Below are 18448 nucleotides of genomic sequence, written 5' to 3' on the forward strand. Positions count from 1 at the left end.
GAATGGATCAGGGAAAAGAAATTAAATTTCTACCTTATCTTGTGAAATGAGCTCTTCAGGTGTGATTACATTCATCTTACAGGGATTCATTTTTGGTGAGTCTGGATAATAGGCAGATAAAGGTTGGGGATGGGGAGAAGGTCTAAGAGACTTTGAGGCTTCTGCAGTTCAGCTAGTCACCATGCCATAGTTTGGGGTATTGGTTTCTGAGCCCCGACATTGACAATAAGTGCTAAAAATAAATATTTGTTATTTAAATTAACTACTTAATGTGTTATACATAATTAGATTAATTTATGATGTATTAATGTATTTAAAGTATAATATAACAAAATATTTGTAAATTAGTTAAAAAGAAAAAATTATATTAAATAGAGGTTGGCTTTCTGCTTGATATTTTATGTACATTATCTCCTTTTTTTTTTTAATTAATTTTTTTTTTTAGATGAAGGTCTTGTGATGTTGCCCAGGCTAATCTGTGACTCCTGAGCTTGCACAATCATCCCACTCCTGGACTCATGCAATCCTCCCACATCAGCCTCCAGAGTAGCTGGGACTACAGGCAGGTCACTGAGCCTGGCCTCTATTAATTCTTATAGTAGCTCAAAGAGGTAAATACTGTAGGGGCTAAGGGAAGTTTCACAGATAACCAACTGACAAAAGGCAGGATAATGGGAGAAATTTAATAATGTGCACGAGGGAGAATTACAAAGTGATTACCCCAGTCCCCAAAGGGGTACAGGTTATGTAACTTTTTTCATAGGGGAAGGAGGAGATGGGAAAAGTAGACAATTCCTTTGAGGGGCAATAAAAGATTGTTATAGAGAATAAATGGACCACAGAAATAAATTAGCTTGTAAATAATTGTCTTCGTAATTTATGTATTTATTTTGAGATGGAGTCTTACTCCATCACCCAGGCTGGAGTGCAGTGGCACAGTCTCCACTCACTGCAACCTCTACCTCTGGGATTCAAGTGATCCTCCTACCTCAGCCTCCTTAGTAGCTGCGAACACAGGTGTGCACCAGTACACCTGGCTAATTTTTTTTTTTTTTAGACGGAGTTTCACTCTTGTTACTCAGGCTGGAGTGCAATGGTGCAATCTTGGCTCACTGCAACCTCCGCCTTCCAGGTTTGAGTGATTCTCCTGCCTCAGCCTCCCAAGTAGCTGGGATTACAGGCATGCGCCACCACCTGGCTAATTTTTTGTAAATTTTGTAGAGACGGGGGATTCACCATGTTGGCCAGGCTGGTTTCGAACTCCTGAGCTCAAGGGATCCACCTGCCTTGACCTCCTACAGTGCTGGGATTATGGGGAGGAGCCATGGCATCTAGTACGTCTTGGTAATTTAAATGAGACAGAGAGGAAGGCATTATCTTGAAAAATCCATATCCAGTCTTCTTTTCTGCAATAATGAAATAACTAGGGAGGGGATAGAAGGCAATTCTGTTTCTTTTGTTAAGAAATTTTCTTGGTCCGATTAGGAAATGTCAGAGTTCCTTCGCATGTATAGGAAAGAGAAACAAGACGAGGTTAGAGGGGCTTTGATTCTGAAGCTTATTTCTGAGGCCTTTCAGTGTTCAAAAGCACTCAGCATGCCCAAGAACCACATTTTGGGGAATCATTCTGCACCCCAACAGTACCATCACTATGCTGATCTAACTTTGTAGATGAGCAAAGATTTAAAGAGAATAAACAAGTCACTTCGTGTCTGATCGGTAACAAGTCAGCTTGAGTCTGATAGGTAAACATTTAATCTAAAACCAAAGTTTTCTAATTCCAGAGTTTCAGCTCTTAACTACTTTGTAAACAAAGAATTGAATACTAAGAGATTATATTAGAATAGTTATAGGAGTTTTATAATTTTCAAAGGTGTTAAAATAATTTCAGAGTGGCCGGGCGCAGTGACCTCACACCTGTAATCCCAGCACTTTGGGAGGCCAAGGTATGTGGATCACGAGATCAGGAGTTAGAGACTAGCCTGACCAACATGGTGAAACCCTGTCTCCACAAATATACAAAAAAATTAGCTGGGCGTGGTGGTGAGTGCCTGTAATCCCAGCTACTCGGGAGACTAAGGTGGGAGAATCACTTGAACCCTGGAGGTGGAGGTTGCAGTGAGCTGAGATTGGGCCATTGCACTCCAGCCTGAGTGAAAGGACAAGACTCTGTTACAAAAAAAATAAAAATTTCAGAGTATAACCCTGTATTTACTAAGAAAGAAAATTAAATATACGGAAACAAAGTTGTTCCATAATGGTTGATAACAAATCTTTAGTTGGGTCATGTAAAAGTGTCTTTTTTAAAACCTACAAGCGTCCAAGCGCGGTGGCTCACGCCTGTAATCCCAACACTTTCTGAGGCTGAGGCGGTCGGATCACGATGTCAAGAGATCAAGACCATCCTGTCCAACATGGTGAAACCTGGTCTCTACTAAAAATACACAAAAATTAGCTGGGCGTGGTGGCGCATGCCTGTGCCGCGCTACTCGGGAGGTCGAGGCATGAGAATTGCTTGAATCTGGGAGACGGAGGTTGCAGTGAACCTAGATCGCGCCACTCCTCTCCAGCCTGACGACAGAGCCAGACTCCATCCCCCTCCCAAAAAAAGCGCCCGCCCCACACACAAAACCTACAAACACCAATTTTCTACTTATAAGAACTTGTTTTAAGGATATTAATTCTATTCCAAATAAGTCTTAACGCTAACGCAATTATTATCAAAATCTCAAAGAGATTTTTATTCAAACTTCACAAAAGGTCTCCAAAGTTGCCAAGAAACCTTGGTGAAACAGATTAGGAAATTTGGAAAGGAAATAATGAGGAGACCAGCAGTACCAAATCATGAGACCTCTAATTCAGTTTTAAATATTAATGTAATAAAAATTTAAAGTTTGGTGTAATAAATCATACAAATTTCAATATTGGTCCCAAGCATAGAGAAAAAATAAATTTATTTTGAATGTTGAAAACATTATTCTTAAAATACAGCGGATTAAAAAATTGCTGGGGAACTGATTAAAACTGTATTGATAATTCCTAAGAAAGACACTATTTTATCTCTTTAATGGAAATTGATTAAACTGTAATCAATATAAGGAGGTTACAAAACGCCATATACAACACTGTATACATTTTCTTGGAAAAATATATGCAACTGCTTTGCAAAATACGTTATAAACTAGCACTAGTGATCTCTGTGTGATGGGATAACAGGTTGTACTTTCTTAATTTCTTGTCGTTTCTTGTATTCCCCACAGTATTGATGTGTATCTTCTGCGTTCAAAAGCAATTTTTTAAAGCCTTATAACGTGGTAACAAAATAGTTTGCACATTACAAAATTCAGAACACGGAAACAAGAAGCTCGCCTTTTTTCCCTATTTCGGTTTGGCCCTTTCGATTTCCCCTCCCCCACCGGGGCGGGACTTCCCGCCGACTTCTTTCAGGTTCTCAGTTCGGTCCGCCAACTGTCTTATAAAGGCCCTGCCTCAGGCCAGAATCCTCACAAGGCGTTGTGTACGATTCGTCTTGCTCATCATGTCTGGCCGCGGCAAAGGCGGGAAGGGTCTTGGCAAAGGCGGCGCTAAGCGCCACCGCAAGGTGCTGCGTGACAACATCCAGGGCATCACCAAGCCGGCCATCCGGCGCCTTGCTCGCCGCGGCGGCGTGAAGCGCATCTCTGGCCTCATCTACGAGGAGACCCGTGGGGTGCTGAAAGTCTTCCTGGAGAACGTGATCCGGGACGCTGTGACCTACACGGAGCACGCCAAGCGCAAGACGGTCACCGCCATGGATGTGGTTTACGCGCTGAAGCGCCAGGGTCGCACCCTCTACGGTTTCGGCGGTTAAGCGTCCTAGTCTACCAAGAAAAGGCCCTTTTCAGGGCCCCCACTTTCTCAGTTGAGGAGCCGTGATGCTTGTTTGCCCAGATTCTCTTTACTGTTCGCACCTGCTGAGTTTGCCCTATCGGAGCATGCGTCCCTCCCTAGTCGCTGTAAGTAGGTATCAGTCACTAATCGCTTTCCAGTACCAGTAAATACAATACTCTAACACAGCTTCTTTCAGGTGTTCCAGGGCTTACTGACATGGGGTGTCGCGCAGACCGTAGTGCAGTGTCATGGCTCACTGTAGCCTCCCGATTAGCTGTAACCTCGCGCGCGCCACCACGCAACGCTGTTTTTCCAAAGACCAGGTCTGCGTATGTTTCCCAGGCTAATTTCAATATCCTGGCCTCAAAATAACTGTCTCGCCTATACCTAGTGTTGGCATTACAGGAGTGAGCCATCACACATGGCCACGATACTCTTGTTGAGGTTTTAAAGTTAGTTATATTTAAGTGCCAATTTTCGAAGTATAGCTGGGGAAGAAAGTCAAGCAGTTGTTACATGTTTCTGGCACTGTAAATCCAACTGCTGAACACAAGACCTTCTTATGCAACAACCTTTAATCCGTGAACCGTAAATAAGTTTAGTTTATCGGTTTTGGCCCAATTCTTGAGAAAAGTGAGAATTTGAATCCTTGAGTAGAAATATGTAGCTACTCAGTACAACAAAGAATGATCACAACAAAGACTAACTTACCCTTTGTTACTGAACGTGGGTCAGAGCTTTACCGCTGAGAATTCCTCAGCCTTTGAGTGTTCTCTTTACAATTGAAGTTGATAAGATGGTATTAAAAGTGAGATTCCTAAGTAAATTTAAAGGCCTGAAGGAGCAGTGATTAATGGGAAGTGCTAATAAGTCATATTTGAGGTTATCCAACCCGAGATTCTGATTTAATTGGTTTAAGGACACCATCACCTTGTAGGTTAGATTTAAAAAATAATAATTGCATTAAGGAAAGAAACTGTTAGTATTTAAACAGAAAATTTTCCTTCCTGATTCTTACATGCTGTCACTTAGACAAATCTCTGGTCTACATGGCTGGATCTCTTTCTGCTAAATTCTGTGCTACCCTGTAAAAAAGAACTGAGATTAATAAAACGGTAGTGAGAACACAGGGAAAGATAAAAATCATAGCAAGCCTATCCAGTCATGCTGTAGTCATCCTCATAAGGATAGGGAAGGATCTTGCCTTTCATTTACCACACAAAGTATGAGTACAAACTTTAAAAAGATAGGATACTATAGGAATAATGAAGATGTCTCCACTGGCAAAAACTGTGTGAAAAAATGCCCTTGACACAGGTCTTTCCTATGGCTTCATAATAGACAAAGATTTGATTACACAATTGCTGGCTGAATCTAGAATACTAAAATGTGGCTGTTAGAAAATGTTGCTGTCTGGGCCTGGTGTCATGCCTGTAATCCCAGCAATTTTGGAGGCCAAGGCTGGCAGATAGATTTAGGCCAGGAGTTGGAGACCATTCTGGCCTACATGGTGAAACCCCATCTCTACTAAAAATACAAAAAATTAGCCAGGCGTGGTGGCACACGCTTGTAATCCCAGCTACGCGAGAGGCTGAGGCTGAGAATCGCTTAAACCTGGGACTCAGAGGTTCCAGTAAACCGAGATCACGCCTCTGCCCTCCAGACTGGGTGACAAGAGTGTCACACACACACAAAAAAAGATTGCTCTTACCCAGGGATGATGGTCAGATGCAATTACGGGTTATGGGCCTGGCATAAATAAGTAATGCTAAGTGTTTCACACTAAACATACTATTGTCAGTGTCCTAAGTGCTTTTTATTTACCAATTCATTTACACTTATTCTTTGTCTTTTTTTTTTTTTTTTTTAAACTTTTTGTGGTAAACAGGGTTTCACTACATGGCTTAGGCAGGTCTCCAACTCCTGGGCTCAAGCTGTCCTCCCACATCTACCTCCTTAAAAGTGAAGATTACAGGCATGAGCCACCTGGCCCAACTTATTTAATCCTTACAACAACCCTTAGAGCTAGGAACTATTTTTATCATCATCACATAATTGTTTACAAAAATACAGAGGCTTAGAGAGCATATGCACCTCACCCCAAGATCCCACGACTAGAATATGATTGTTACAGATTTGATTGCAAATAATCTGCTTCTTATGACTGTGCTTAAATTTTTCACCATGTCACATCGCTTTGGTGGTGTAAAGTTATAAAACGTTTACGTCTTAACTTTAAAAATGTATTTTTGGCCCAGCGCGATGGCTCATGCCTATAATCCTAACACTTTGGGAGGATGAGACAGTCAGATTGCTTAAGACCAGGAGTTCGAGACCAGCCTGAACAACATCCTGAGACCCCTTCTCTACTAAAAATACACAAAAATTAGCTGGGCATGGTGGCTTGCATGTATAATCTCAGCTACTCCGGAGACTGAGGCACCAGAACCGCTTGAACCCAGGAGGCAGAGGTTGCAATGAGCGGAGATCCTGCCATTGCTCTCCAGCCTGGGTGACAGAGTAACGCTCTGTCTCAAAAAAATATATATATATATACATACACACACACACAGATATACATAGTTAAAATATATATATTATTTTTTACATCTTAAAGAGAAACATTATCATTTATATCCAAAAAATTTATTTAGGCCCATGTAGCAATTCCAGATCTGACAAATTTTTGGGATTTAAAACTGTTTTTCATGTAAAATACAATATTTTTCCCTTAACAAAACTTCAAGTTAAAAAAAAAGTATAATTTAAATTCCCCTATGGTAATTACTTGGACTACAAAGTTTTGTACTTTTGCTTTAACTGAATCAATGCCACTATTATTGTCCTTCCAGATCTTTTGATATCACCAATTACACATCCATCATTTTCATGATCATAACGAGTGACTGAACCTCACCAAAAAAAAAAAAAAAAAAAAAAAAAACTTTACTCACTGGATTTCATTTATGAATTTAAACTTATAAAGCTCTTTCAATAAATCAAGTATCCAATGCCAGATGAATGGATACAGAAAATGGGGCATATATACAATGGAATACTACCTCAGCCTTAAAAAAATGAATCTTGTCATTTCTTACAACATTATGCTAAGTAAAACAAACCAGGCACAGAAAAACAAAAACAGCATGATATCACTTACATGAGGAGTCTAAAAATGTTGAACTCAGTAAAATGGTCCCTGCCAGAGAATGAGGATGGAGGCATAATGGGACTCAAGAGATATAAATTCTGGAGATCTATTTTAAAGCATGGTGACAATAGTTAATGTACTTTATACTTGAAAATTGCTGATAGTAAGCTTTAAATGTTCTCACCAGAAAGTGAGATGGATGTTAAGCTCGATGTAATCATTCCACAATGAATGTATGTCAGATCAGATTGTACATGTTGTAATTTGTCATACGTTAATGAAAGTGGAGAAAAGTAAAAAATTCTCTTAAAATCCCTTAAGAGGCCGCACGTTAGGAGGCCGAGGCGGGCGGATCACGAGGTCAGGAGATAGAGACCATCCTAGCCAACATGGTGAAACACCATCTCTACTAAAAACACAAAAATTAGCTGGGTGTGGTGGCGCATACCTGTAATCCCAGCTACTCGGCAGGCTGAGGCAGAATTGCTTGCACCCAGGAGGCGGAAGTTGCAGTGAGCCGAGATCGCGCCACTGCACTCCAACTCGCTGACAAAAAAAAAAAAAAAAACTTGTGGATTTAGGGGTTTTTCAAAAACCATTTCCGATGACCATTGTCAAGCTCACTACAGGGACTACAAGAGTTACTGGTACTGCACATTCCCCCTTACGTAAACAAGGTCATGAATCTTGAGCAAATTTAGACTGCATTACAACTCGTAATTAGTTCTACCAACGGTGACCGCGGGTGAATGACCACGTGTGCCGCTGTCTTCAGAAAACTGCTCGCCCCAAAACTGACTTAGAAGCAAGCAAAATTCCAGCCCTACCAAATCCAGTGTTACCACTCCTCAGCTGAGAAAGTAGGGGGGCCCTGAAAAGGGCCTTTTATTGATAGAAAATGACGACGCTCAGCCACCGAAACCGTAGAGGGTGCGACCCTGGCGCTTCAGCGCGTAAACCACATCCATGGCGGTGACCGTCTTGCGCTTGGCGTGCTCCGTGTAGGTCACAGCGTCCCGGATCACGTTCTCCAGGAAAACTTTCAGCACCCCACGGGTCTCCTCGTAGATGAGGCCAGAGATGCGCTTCACGCCGCCGCGGCGAGCAAGGCGCCGGATGGCCGGCTTGGTGATGCCCTGGATATTGTCACGCAGCACCTTGCGGTGGCGCTTAGCGCCGCCTTTGCCAAGACCCTTCCCGCCTTTGCCGCGGCCAGACATGATGAGCAAGACGAGTCGTACACAACGCCTTGTGAGGACTCTGGCCTGAGGCAGCGCCTTTATAAGACAGTTGGCGGACCGAACTGAGAACCTGAAAGAAGTCGGCGGGAAGTCCCACCCCGGTGGGGGAGGGGAAATCGAAAGGGCCAAACCGAAATAGGGAAAAAAGGCGAGCTTCTTGTTTCCGTGTTCTGAATTTTGTAATGTGCAAACTATTTTGTTACCACTTTATAAGGCTTTAAAAAATTGCTTTTGAACGCAGAAGATATACATCAACACTGTGGGCAATACAAAAAAGTGACCGGGCTCGGTGGCTCACGTCTGTGATCCCACCATTTTAGGAGGCAAAGGTGGGAGTATACCTGGACGTCAGGAGTTTGAGATCAGCGTGAGCAAAATAGTGAGACCCCCATCTCTACCAAGAAAACAATTAAATTAAATTAAAACATTAGCCCAGCGTGGTAGCACTTACACTTTAGGAGACCCTCTTTTTTTATATATTCATATTTAAAAAAAAAAAAAACCAGTACACTAACAACAGCCTGTTATCCCCATTTTCCCATCACACAAAGAGCTCTACTGCTAGCTAATAAGATATTTTGGTGAGCAGATAAATGCACATTTTTTTCCTACAATATGTATGCAGTATATGGCATTTTACAACTTCGCGCTGTTATTTTAATCAATTTCCCTTATCTAAAGAGTTTACAAAAAGTGATTTTAATGTCTGCTTATTATTTCTCCTGCTGAATTCTCCCTACTAAAGTGTTAACCAATTCCCTAGGAATTTATTAATCAACAAGATTTTTTAAATAATTCATCTTCTCCCTGCTGATTAAGTACCACCTTTAATATCATACATACTCGGAACTATTACCAAAATTCTATTCTGTCTATAATTTAATCAAGATGGTTTGCAAAAGGGAATCTTTGTTCACAGTTAAAAGTTTAGAAAATTCACATTAGGAAAATTTTTAAAAGCAGTAATTTATATCTCCTTAATATTCCATCATAGGAATTTTCTAGGTCCACTTTAACAATATTTCTAGTATTTAGCAAAATGTGCTTTCTAATTTTCTTTTTCCTATTTTAAAGGAGAACTGTACAAAATTTACTTCCTGAGGAAAATGTAGAATTGAAGTGTTTTGTCACAAAGGATGCAGATTTTAAGGTATTTTGATGACTGTTACTACATTTTCCTCAAAAGTTTTATTCCATTCACTTTTGCCAGCAGTAACTGTTCTTGTGTATGTTTACCATCATTGAGTATTATGGTTTTTAAATTCTGTGTTACATTCAGAATTTACTTTTGATTTTGTTGATTGAGTCTTGAGTTAATGAACTAGTTACTCAGCAAGATTTATTGATTTGTTTATAAGTAATAAATTGTCATCTTTAATATAAGCTTGTTTAGGCTGGGTGTGGAGGCTCATGCCTGTAATCCCAGCACTTAGAGAGGCCAAGGCAGGCAGATCACTTAAGGTCAGGACTTCAAGACCAACCTGGCCAACATGGTGAAACCCTGTCTTTACTAAAAATATAAAAATTAACAGGGCATGGTGTCACACGTCTGTAATATCAGCTACTCAGGAGGCTGAGGCAGGAGAATCTCTTGAACCTGGGAGGCAGCGGTTACAGTAAGCTGAAATTACACCACAGCACTCCAGGCTGGACAACCAAGCGAGATTCCATCTCAAAAAAAAAAAAAAGGAAAAGAAAACAAAAGAAAAAAGAAACCTATAAACTTTATTTTTTCCTGTAAAAACTGGCCACAAAGAAATTATTTAACTTACCTTGTTTGACTGTAAGTCGTAAGACCACCATTCCATGTACAAAAGAAATACTGCACAGACAGGACCAAGAATCTAGACAGGCCTGGCTGGATTTCCCCACTCAGTCTCTTAGCATTAGATCATACTCCTTATGTCCAATCATATTTCTACATAGGTATCCATACTTTGTTGAACCTAAGCATACAAATGGACAATTTCCCCTGTATTTTTAGGTCTTCATTCTGAAGGCTCCTGTGTACATGTTAAATAAATGTGTATGCCTTTTCTTCTATTAATCTGCCTCTTGACAGGATTTTCAGTGAAGCTTCAGAGTACAAAGGGAAAGCTTTCCCTGGGCCCCAACAAGTTCAATCATACGGTCAAGGATTCAATCAATCCTGCCTACATAATGAAACCCTCATAAAAGTTCTGAATACCAAGGTCAGTAAGTTTATTGGTTTGTGAACACATAGATATCCTAGGGAGGTGATTGCTGCTTCCACATAGAGATGGCACAGAAGCTTTGCTTTCAGGACCCTTCCAAGACTTGCCCTATGTGTCTCTTCGTCTGACTGGTCCTGATTTGTATTCTTTACGATAAAACTATAATCATAAGGATAGCACTTTTTATATTCTATGAGTCATTCTAGCAAATTATTCAACATGAAGGGGTAGTGGGAATCCCTGGATTTGAAGCCAGTTGCTCAGAAGAGCAAGTGGCCTGGGAACCCCACTTGCAGCTGGTGTCTGAAGTTGGGATAGTCTTGTTGGGAAATGTGCCCTTTAACTGGTGAGGTCCAGCTAACTCCAAATAATTAGTGCCTGAATTGAACTGTAGTAAATCAGTTGGTGTCCAAATAATTAGAAAGCAATTCATGTACGTAGTTAAAAATTTAGGAAATTCAGATTAGGGAAACTGAAAAATATCTATAAATCACAGTCCAAAGATTATCCTATTAACTTTATGATATCTATCTATTGAAATTGTCATCTTTTCATATATTTAATATTTTTTACATGCATGGATACACTGTGAAATTCTTTTAACTCTAAATAAACTGTAATCCTGACACAATTTAAAATGTAATTTCTTTGTTTTTCAGTGTTCTCATGTAGATATTTACTTTGGAGAATAGTGAGGAACTCAGCCTCTGCAATGGAACAAACCTAGACTTAAATTGTGACTTCGTTGCAGACACTTTTGCTGTTTAAGTCTTAATTTCCTCATCTTTATAATGAGAGTAAAGACAATAAGAGTTACTCCACAGGAAGCTGTAGGAAATAATGGAGATAATTGAGCAAAATGGCTAGACTAGCTTAGTAAGATCTCACTAGTCATACATATATAATTTATATTTATTATTTATTGATTAATATTTTACTGATATTCAATTACTTAACTTTTTGTATAGATTTAAATTCACATTTATGCTATTTGCACTAGTCCAAATAAAGTACTTAACAATTCTTATGTCATTTACATTTCTAATATATTTGAATAAAGGGTTAGAGTTTTATGTTTTGATATAACTTCTAAAACAGCTATTAGAAGATATTAATAGCTAAAATAAAAATAAAATATAATCAAATGAAGACTTTTTTTTTTTTTTTGAGACGGAGTCTCACTCTGTTGCCCAGGCTGGAGTGCAATGGCTGGATCTCAGCTCACTGCAACCTCTGCCTCCCTGGTGCAAGCGATTCTCCTGCCTCAACCTCCTAAGTAGCTGGGATTACAGGTGCGTACCACCAGGCCCAGCTAATTTTTTTGTATTTTTAGTAGAGATAGGGTTTCACCATGTTGGTCAGGCTGGTCTCAAACTCCTGACCTCGTGATCCACCCACCTCAGCTTCCCAAAGTGCGGGGATTACAGGCATGAGCCACCGTGCCTGGCTGAAGACTCTTTTTGAGGCGTGTTCTTCATTTCCCACTTCGAACATCATCACAATAACAATAAAGAGAATATGTTTATACATACAGTTAAAATCAAGACGTACATTCATATCATAAATCAGATTTAAGATATGAAAGAAAAACATTGGAAAATCAAGAAGATAACTAAGAGAGTAGAAAGTTTGTCAAAGTATGTCATTAATTTTGTCAGGAAGACCTGGTTTTCCTGGAAGCCTCATGTGGGAGGAAAAAATTATTTTCTCTCTACACTTCTGAGTTCTCAGCTAGAGCTCTTGTGACAAAAGACACATTAAGAAGAAAAAAACAAACAAGTTTATTAACATGTGTACAGCACATGTCACAAGTGGGAGTACCTAGAAATGAGTAATTAAAAATGTGACTTAAAACTCCAGTTTATATACAGCATCTTTAATAAGATCAATAAGTTTTTAGAGAAATTAAAATACAAAGGAAAAGGATTTTGAGTCTGTAGGAGTAACAAATGGTGGGAAGGCAAATGTATAGTAAACTAATGGTAGATAAAGGCTGGTTAGTAAAGTTGTTATGCAGATTGCTCTGGTGCCCTCTCTAGGCTGACGAGTGGTCTCTGGTGATTATTTTTTGTCCTCTCTGGTAGAGAGAGGAGAAGCGACACTTCTGCACATTTATGTCCTGCTTTTAGGCAAATAGGGAGAGGGCAGAGTTTTCTTGTATCTGCTTCTTCTCAGTGGCCCTCAACTCAAATAGTCTTTATGTCAGTGTGGTATATTTTGGGGTGGTGTGTCATGCCACCCTTCACTCAGAAAAAGCTAATCTCTACCGGAAAAGAGAATCCAGGCCGGGCGCAGTGGCTCACACCTGTAATCCCAGTACTTTGGGAGGCCGAGGCGGGCAGATCACAAGGTTGGGAGATTGAGACCATCCTAGCTAACACGATGAAACCTCGTCTCTGCTAGAAATGCAAAAAAATTAGCGGGCGTGGTGGCGGGAGCCTGTAGTCCCAGCTACTCGTGAGGCTGAGGCAGAATGGCGTGAACCCGGGAGGCAGAGCTTGCAGCAGTGAGCCGAGATCACGCCACTGCACTCCAGTGTGGGCGACAGAGGGAGACTCCGTCTCAAAAAAAAAAAAAAAAAAAAAAAAAAAAAAAAAAAAATGGGGCAAGGCATAGTGGCTCACACCTGTAATCCCAACATTTTGGAAGGCCGAGGAAAGAGGATCACTTGAGCACAGAAGTTTGAAAACAGCCGCAGCAACATGGTGAAACACTGTCTCCACCAAAAAAGATACAAACATTAGCTGGGCGTGGTGGCCTGTGCCTGTAGTCCCAGCAACCCAGGAGGCTGAGTTGGGAGGATTGATTGGGCTTGGGGAAGCCAAGGTGCAGTGAGCGGTGATTGTGCCACTGCACTCCAGCCTGGGCAACAGAGTGAGACCTTGTCTCAAAAATAATAATAATAAACAATTTTGCCAAGATTTCTGGAAAGTATTTTCCTACTTTTTTTCTTTTTTTTTTCTTTTAGGTGTAGTCTTGCTCTGTCGCCAGGCTGGAGTGCAGTGGTGTGATACCAGCTCACTGCAGCCTCTGCCTCCTGGATTCAAGCAATTCTTCTGCCTCAGCCTCCCAAGAAACTGGGATTACAGGAGCATGCCACCACACTCTACTAATCGTTGTATTTCTGTAGAGATGAGGTTTCACCATATTAGCCCGGCTGAACTCAAACTTCTGACCTCAAGTAATCCACCTGCCTCAACCTTCCAAATTTCTGGGATTTACAGGCATGAGCCACCACACTCAGCCTAATTTTTTAAAAAAATCTTTTGAGCTTTTTTTCTAACATGATACTCATGTATCAAGAATAGATGCTTCATCTAATGAGATTGTATTGTTGGGGCTCAGAAACCGATTCCCCAAACTATGGAGTTTTGACATACTGAACTGAAGAAAAATCCTGAAGGTCTTTCTGAACTTCCTCCTATTCCTGTCTCTCATTTCTCTATCTGAAATCACAAAATGAAGTTGTTCTCTGAAATTCCCTTAGCTCTCTAAAGTATAGACCTGCTAAAGAAGAAAGCAATTACCTCTGGTCCCTTCTCTGAGTCTTCCTTAACTGAAAACTCATATTGCAAGAAGACTGAAGTCTGTCAACACACTGAGACAAACCTTTGTCACAAACCGTTGTCTGGTCTGTGGGCCAAACAGACTTTGTCCTAGGCTGTTATGTTATTCAAGTCTATTGAATTCCCCTAAAAATCACTTAATACCCTCTAAAATAATCCACAGTTACCCATCTCCCTTTTCCCTAAGAAAAAGGGTATGTAATTATCTCTATTCTATTGCTTCGGGCATGGGGGGGAGGGGGAGGCAGTAATCACTGATTCTCCTCTATGCACATTAATAAATGTGTATGCTTTTTCTCCTATTAATCTGCCTTTTGTATGTTGATTTTTCACCAAACCTTCAGAGGACAAAGGGGAAGTTTTCCTTTGGATTCTACAGTTTCAATAGACAACCAAAAGTAAAAGTTAGGAATTATGTAAATATGCTTCACTCTTTGAACGTATTATTCTTACTTATTCCATTAACATTTATATGTCTTTGCTAACATTATGATAATTTATTGAATAGAATCCTAAATTGGAAATTCCTAGCATAAATCACACATGTGTTAGAAAATATTTTTCAGGTTGGGTTTCTTTAAAGAAGTGTGAGGATTCAAAGGCTCTGGAAAAGCAATCTCAGTGCAGATGCCTTTTTAATCTTTACAGGTATGAGTTTTCTCACAATTTTAAAAATTGATTTAAGCATAACTAGAATATTTCTGGCAATTTAATTATAACACATGTACAGAACACTCACTAAGTATTCACAGTAATATTAAGAGCAATTATTTTTTCCAGTTCATTTTCTTTGATTTACCTGATTTATTTATTTATTTATTTATTTATTTATTTATTTATTTATTTATTTTGAGATAGAGGCTTGCTCTGTTGCCCATGCTACAGTGCAGTGGCACAATCACGGCTAGGCTCACTGCAACCCATCTGCGGGTTCAAGCGATTCTCCTGCCTCAGCCTCCTGAGAAGCTGGTATTACAGGCACGTGCCACCATGCCCGGCTAATTTTTGTATTTTTGGTACAGACGGGGTTTCTCCATGTTGGCCAGGATGGTCTCAAACTCCTGATCTCAAGTGGTCCGCCCGCCTCGGACTCCCAAAGTGCTGGGATTACAGGCGTAAGCCACCGCGCCTGGTCTAACCCTCCACATATTGATTTATGACTTTACCTATAACTTCTGCTTCCCTAAAATGTATAAAACAGTTGCATTCTGACTGCCTCAGAACCACTTTCTCATGGTCTTGGGGGGTTGTCTTCCCTAAGCCACGGTCACTCATACTTGCTAATAATCCTCCAAAATATTTTGGGCTGGGCGCGGAGGCTGACACCTGTGATCCCAACACCTTGGGAGGAGGCAAGTGTATATCACCTAAGGTCAGGAGTTCGAGACCTGTCTGACCAACATGGCGAAACTCCCTATCTACTAAAAATACAAAAATTAGCAAGGCATGGTGCCACACGCCTGTGGTCCCAGCAATTCGGGAGCCTGAGGCAGAAGAATCGCTTGAACCCTGAAGGTGGAGATTTCAGTGAACCGAAATCGTGCCATTGCACTCCAGGCTGGGCAACAGAGTGAGACTCCACCTCAAAAAACAAAAAACAAAAAAACAAAAAAACACATGTATGTGTACATTTATATGTACGAAGCGAGTCCTAAAGGGTACCTAAGGGGAGACAAGCTAACAGCGAACTGGCTCTTTCTTGTGAAACGTGGACGGCTCTGAAAAGAGCCTTTGGAGTGTGGGTCAGAGCGGACCTGTAACTGCAGCGAGGGGCTCACTTGGAGCTGGTATACTTGGTGACGGCCTTGGTGCCCTCCGACACGGCATGCTTGGCCAACTCCCCGGGCAGCAGTAGGCGCACGGCCGTCTGAATCTCCCTCGAAGTGATGGTCGAGCGCTTGTTATAATGCGCCAGGCGTGACGCTTCTCCGGCGATACGCTCGAAGATGTCGTTGACAAAGGAGTTCATAATCCCCATAGCCTTGGAGGAAATGCCGGTGTCGGGGTGGACTTGCTTCAGCACCTTGTACACGTACACGGAGTAGCTTTCCTTGCGGCTGCGTTTCCGCTTCTTTCCATCCTTCTTCTGAGCCTTGTTAATGGCCTTCTTGGAGCCCTTTTTAGAGGCTGGAGCAGATTTTAGTGGTTCAGGCATGGTGAAAAACGGAAGACAACAATCCTAGGGCTGTTTTGTCCTCTTTATTTAAACGTTATTATGCAAATGAGGAGTAGAATAGGTCACTGCTTATTGGTGGTTATCCTTGGATGACGTCAGATGCCAGTTTTGCCCAATCAAAATAGGTATCCTGCATAATTGAGTCCTATTGGTCTAAATAAAAATAAAACGTTAGCCAATCGAGCAGCTTCCTTTTCGCGCCCAGTAGAGGCTATAAAAACTGCGTTTTTCTACTTTCGTCTGTCCTTTTTAACTGTATAGATACAGGCCTTTTGCCATGTCTGGGCGTGGTAAGCAGGGAGGCAAAGCTCGCGCCAAGGCCAAGACCCGCTCTTCTCGGGCCGGGCTTCAGTTTCCCGTGGGCCGAGTGCACCGCCTGCTCCGCAAAGGCAACTATGCCGAGCGGGTCGGGGCTGGGGCACCGGTGTACCTGGCTGCGGTGCTGGAGTACCTGACCGCCGAGATCCTGGAGCTGGCTGGCAACGCGGCCCGCGATAACAAGAAGACTCGCATCATCCCGCGTCACCTCCAGCTGGCCATCCGCAACGACGAGGAGCTCAACAAACTGCTGGGCAAAGTCACCATCGCACAGGGTGGTGTTCTGCCCAACATCCAGGCCGTGCTGCTGCCAAAGAAGACCGAGAGCCACCACAAGACTAAGTAAAGACCGAGTTGAAAAGCGTATAGAAACAAAGGCTCTTTTCAGAGCCACTTTAATAATCATAAAAAGATGACACGAGTCCGTTTTCAGCTGCTTCACCACTCGACAACACACTCATGACGTTTCGGTTTTAATTTTAACCTCTCTGTGTACGTTGCCAGAATTTAAAAAAATTTTTTTAAGTCCTTAATGTAGGTATTAACAAGGTACCTTTGCTAACATCTATTTTCAGGGGTTTTGCCTTGGTGGCCAGGTTGGTCTCAGACACATGACCTCAGGTAATCCACCCGCGTAGGCCTCCCAAAGTGCTGGGATTAACAGGCGTGAGCCAGTGTCCCAGGCCAGTTTGTAGTATCTTAAAGGCATTTTACTGGGACACAACTTTGACAAAAATCAGCATCTTACTGGGAGTTACATAGTAGATACTGGTGGGATTTTATTTATGATTCTGGGAAACTGGACTGTAAGGAATGTAGTATAGTACTCAGTTTTTAATATGCTTACTAGGAAAAGTATATGGATTGCTACTAGACATATTTCTCTAGAGTTTCATAGTCTCTAGATTGGAAACAGTAGAGTTCTCAGCCCTATTTCCTGGCCTCTAGGAAAGGAGCTACTTGATGGGTATGTTTAAACAAAAACATGAAGTTTTATGTTTACCAATGTATACACTTGTCATGTTTTATTTTGTTTTCTATTTTTAATTTTTGCACTTACAAGAGTTTGGAATACAAAAAGAAAATTGGCCTTAGAAGCCTTCCAATTAAGGGTCTTTCAAACATACACATATTCTGTAGTGACCCAATAATTACATGTACATATGTTAGGGTACTGCTGAAATAACATGTTAAAAAATAATAGTTAACTTCATTGTATGTGCTCTGATATTTTTGTTTAATTCTGTATGTAATTAACCTTTTCGTACCTGAGTGTTATGTTACAAACGTATCCTGTAAACACTGCTACAATTAGTAAGTGAGTTAAATACTTAGTAACTGCCGGATAAGTAGATGGTCAAGCATAGTAGTCCAAGGTGGTGATGACTGACAGTAAGGATGGTTCTGAATACTTAAGTTGATTCCAAGAGCACTAATGGGTGAATACCTACACTCAGAAAAAATATCTCTTCTGAGAAAAGCCAAAGGCTATTTTGAGAATAGTGAGGTCAGTTCCTCATGTTATCTTTTTTTTTTTTTTAAGACAGGGTCTCGCTTTGTCACCCAGGCCGGAGGACAGTGATACGATCTCGGTTCATTGCAACCTTCGACTTCTGGGCACAAGCGATTCTCCCACCGCAGCCTCCTGAGTATCTGGGACTACAGGCGCACACCACCACGCCCGACTAATTTTTTTATTTTTTGGAGATATGGGGTTTCGCCACATTGCCCAGGCTGGTTTTCAACTCCTGGACTCAAGCGATCCACCCACCTCGGCCTCCTAAAGTGCTTGGATTACAGGCATGAGCCACCGCACCCGGCCTGTTGTCCATATTACTGTATGGGCATGTCAAGGTCCTTTTATTTTGGGCCTTGAAAAGGATTGTTATGCCACTTATGAGTTTTGCCATCTCAGGAAATTCAGACACAAG

The 18448-nt window shown here is 41.3% G+C and overlaps 4 protein-coding genes across 4 annotated transcripts; 2 read left to right on the forward strand and 2 right to left on the reverse strand.

The window, feature by feature from the left end:
- Positions 1–3510: 3510 nt before the first annotated feature.
- On the forward strand, positions 3511–3903 carry LOC115945175 (histone H4). Its single transcript, NM_001374545.1, is given in 1 exon segment — positions 3511–3903. A coding segment is annotated over 1 exon segment (312 nt). The 5' UTR covers positions 3511–3538; the 3' UTR covers positions 3851–3903.
- A 3979-nt stretch (positions 3904–7882) lies between these two features.
- On the reverse strand, positions 7883–8274 carry H4C11 (H4 clustered histone 11). The gene has a single exon (XM_001095996.5). The coding sequence runs from the start codon at positions 8239–8241 to the stop codon at positions 7930–7932; it is 312 nt and encodes a 103-aa protein (XP_001095996.1). The 5' UTR covers positions 8242–8274; the 3' UTR covers positions 7883–7929.
- A 7523-nt stretch (positions 8275–15797) lies between these two features.
- H2BC14 (H2B clustered histone 14) lies at positions 15798–16178 on the reverse strand. Its single transcript, NM_001194045.2, is given in 1 exon segment — positions 15798–16178. A coding segment is annotated over 1 exon segment (381 nt).
- Positions 16179–16470: 292 nt separating this feature from the next.
- H2AC14 (H2A clustered histone 14) lies at positions 16471–16913 on the forward strand. The gene is given in 1 exon segment (NM_001194037.2): positions 16471–16913. A coding segment is annotated over 1 exon segment (387 nt). The 5' UTR covers positions 16471–16476; the 3' UTR covers positions 16864–16913.
- The last annotated feature ends 1535 nt before the right edge of the window (positions 16914–18448 follow it).

The sequence above is a fragment of the Macaca mulatta genome, chromosome 4 (assembly GCF_049350105.2).
Source record: "Macaca mulatta isolate MMU2019108-1 chromosome 4, T2T-MMU8v2.0, whole genome shotgun sequence".
NCBI classification, from domain to species: Eukaryota; Metazoa; Chordata; class Mammalia; order Primates; family Cercopithecidae; genus Macaca; species Macaca mulatta.

Bases quoted from the DNA above. Each gene is read 5' to 3' on its own strand.
- H4C11 (XM_001095996.5), bottom strand. From the start codon at position 8,241: ATGTCTGGCCGCGGCAAAGGCGGGAAGGGTCTTGGCAAAGGCGGCGCT.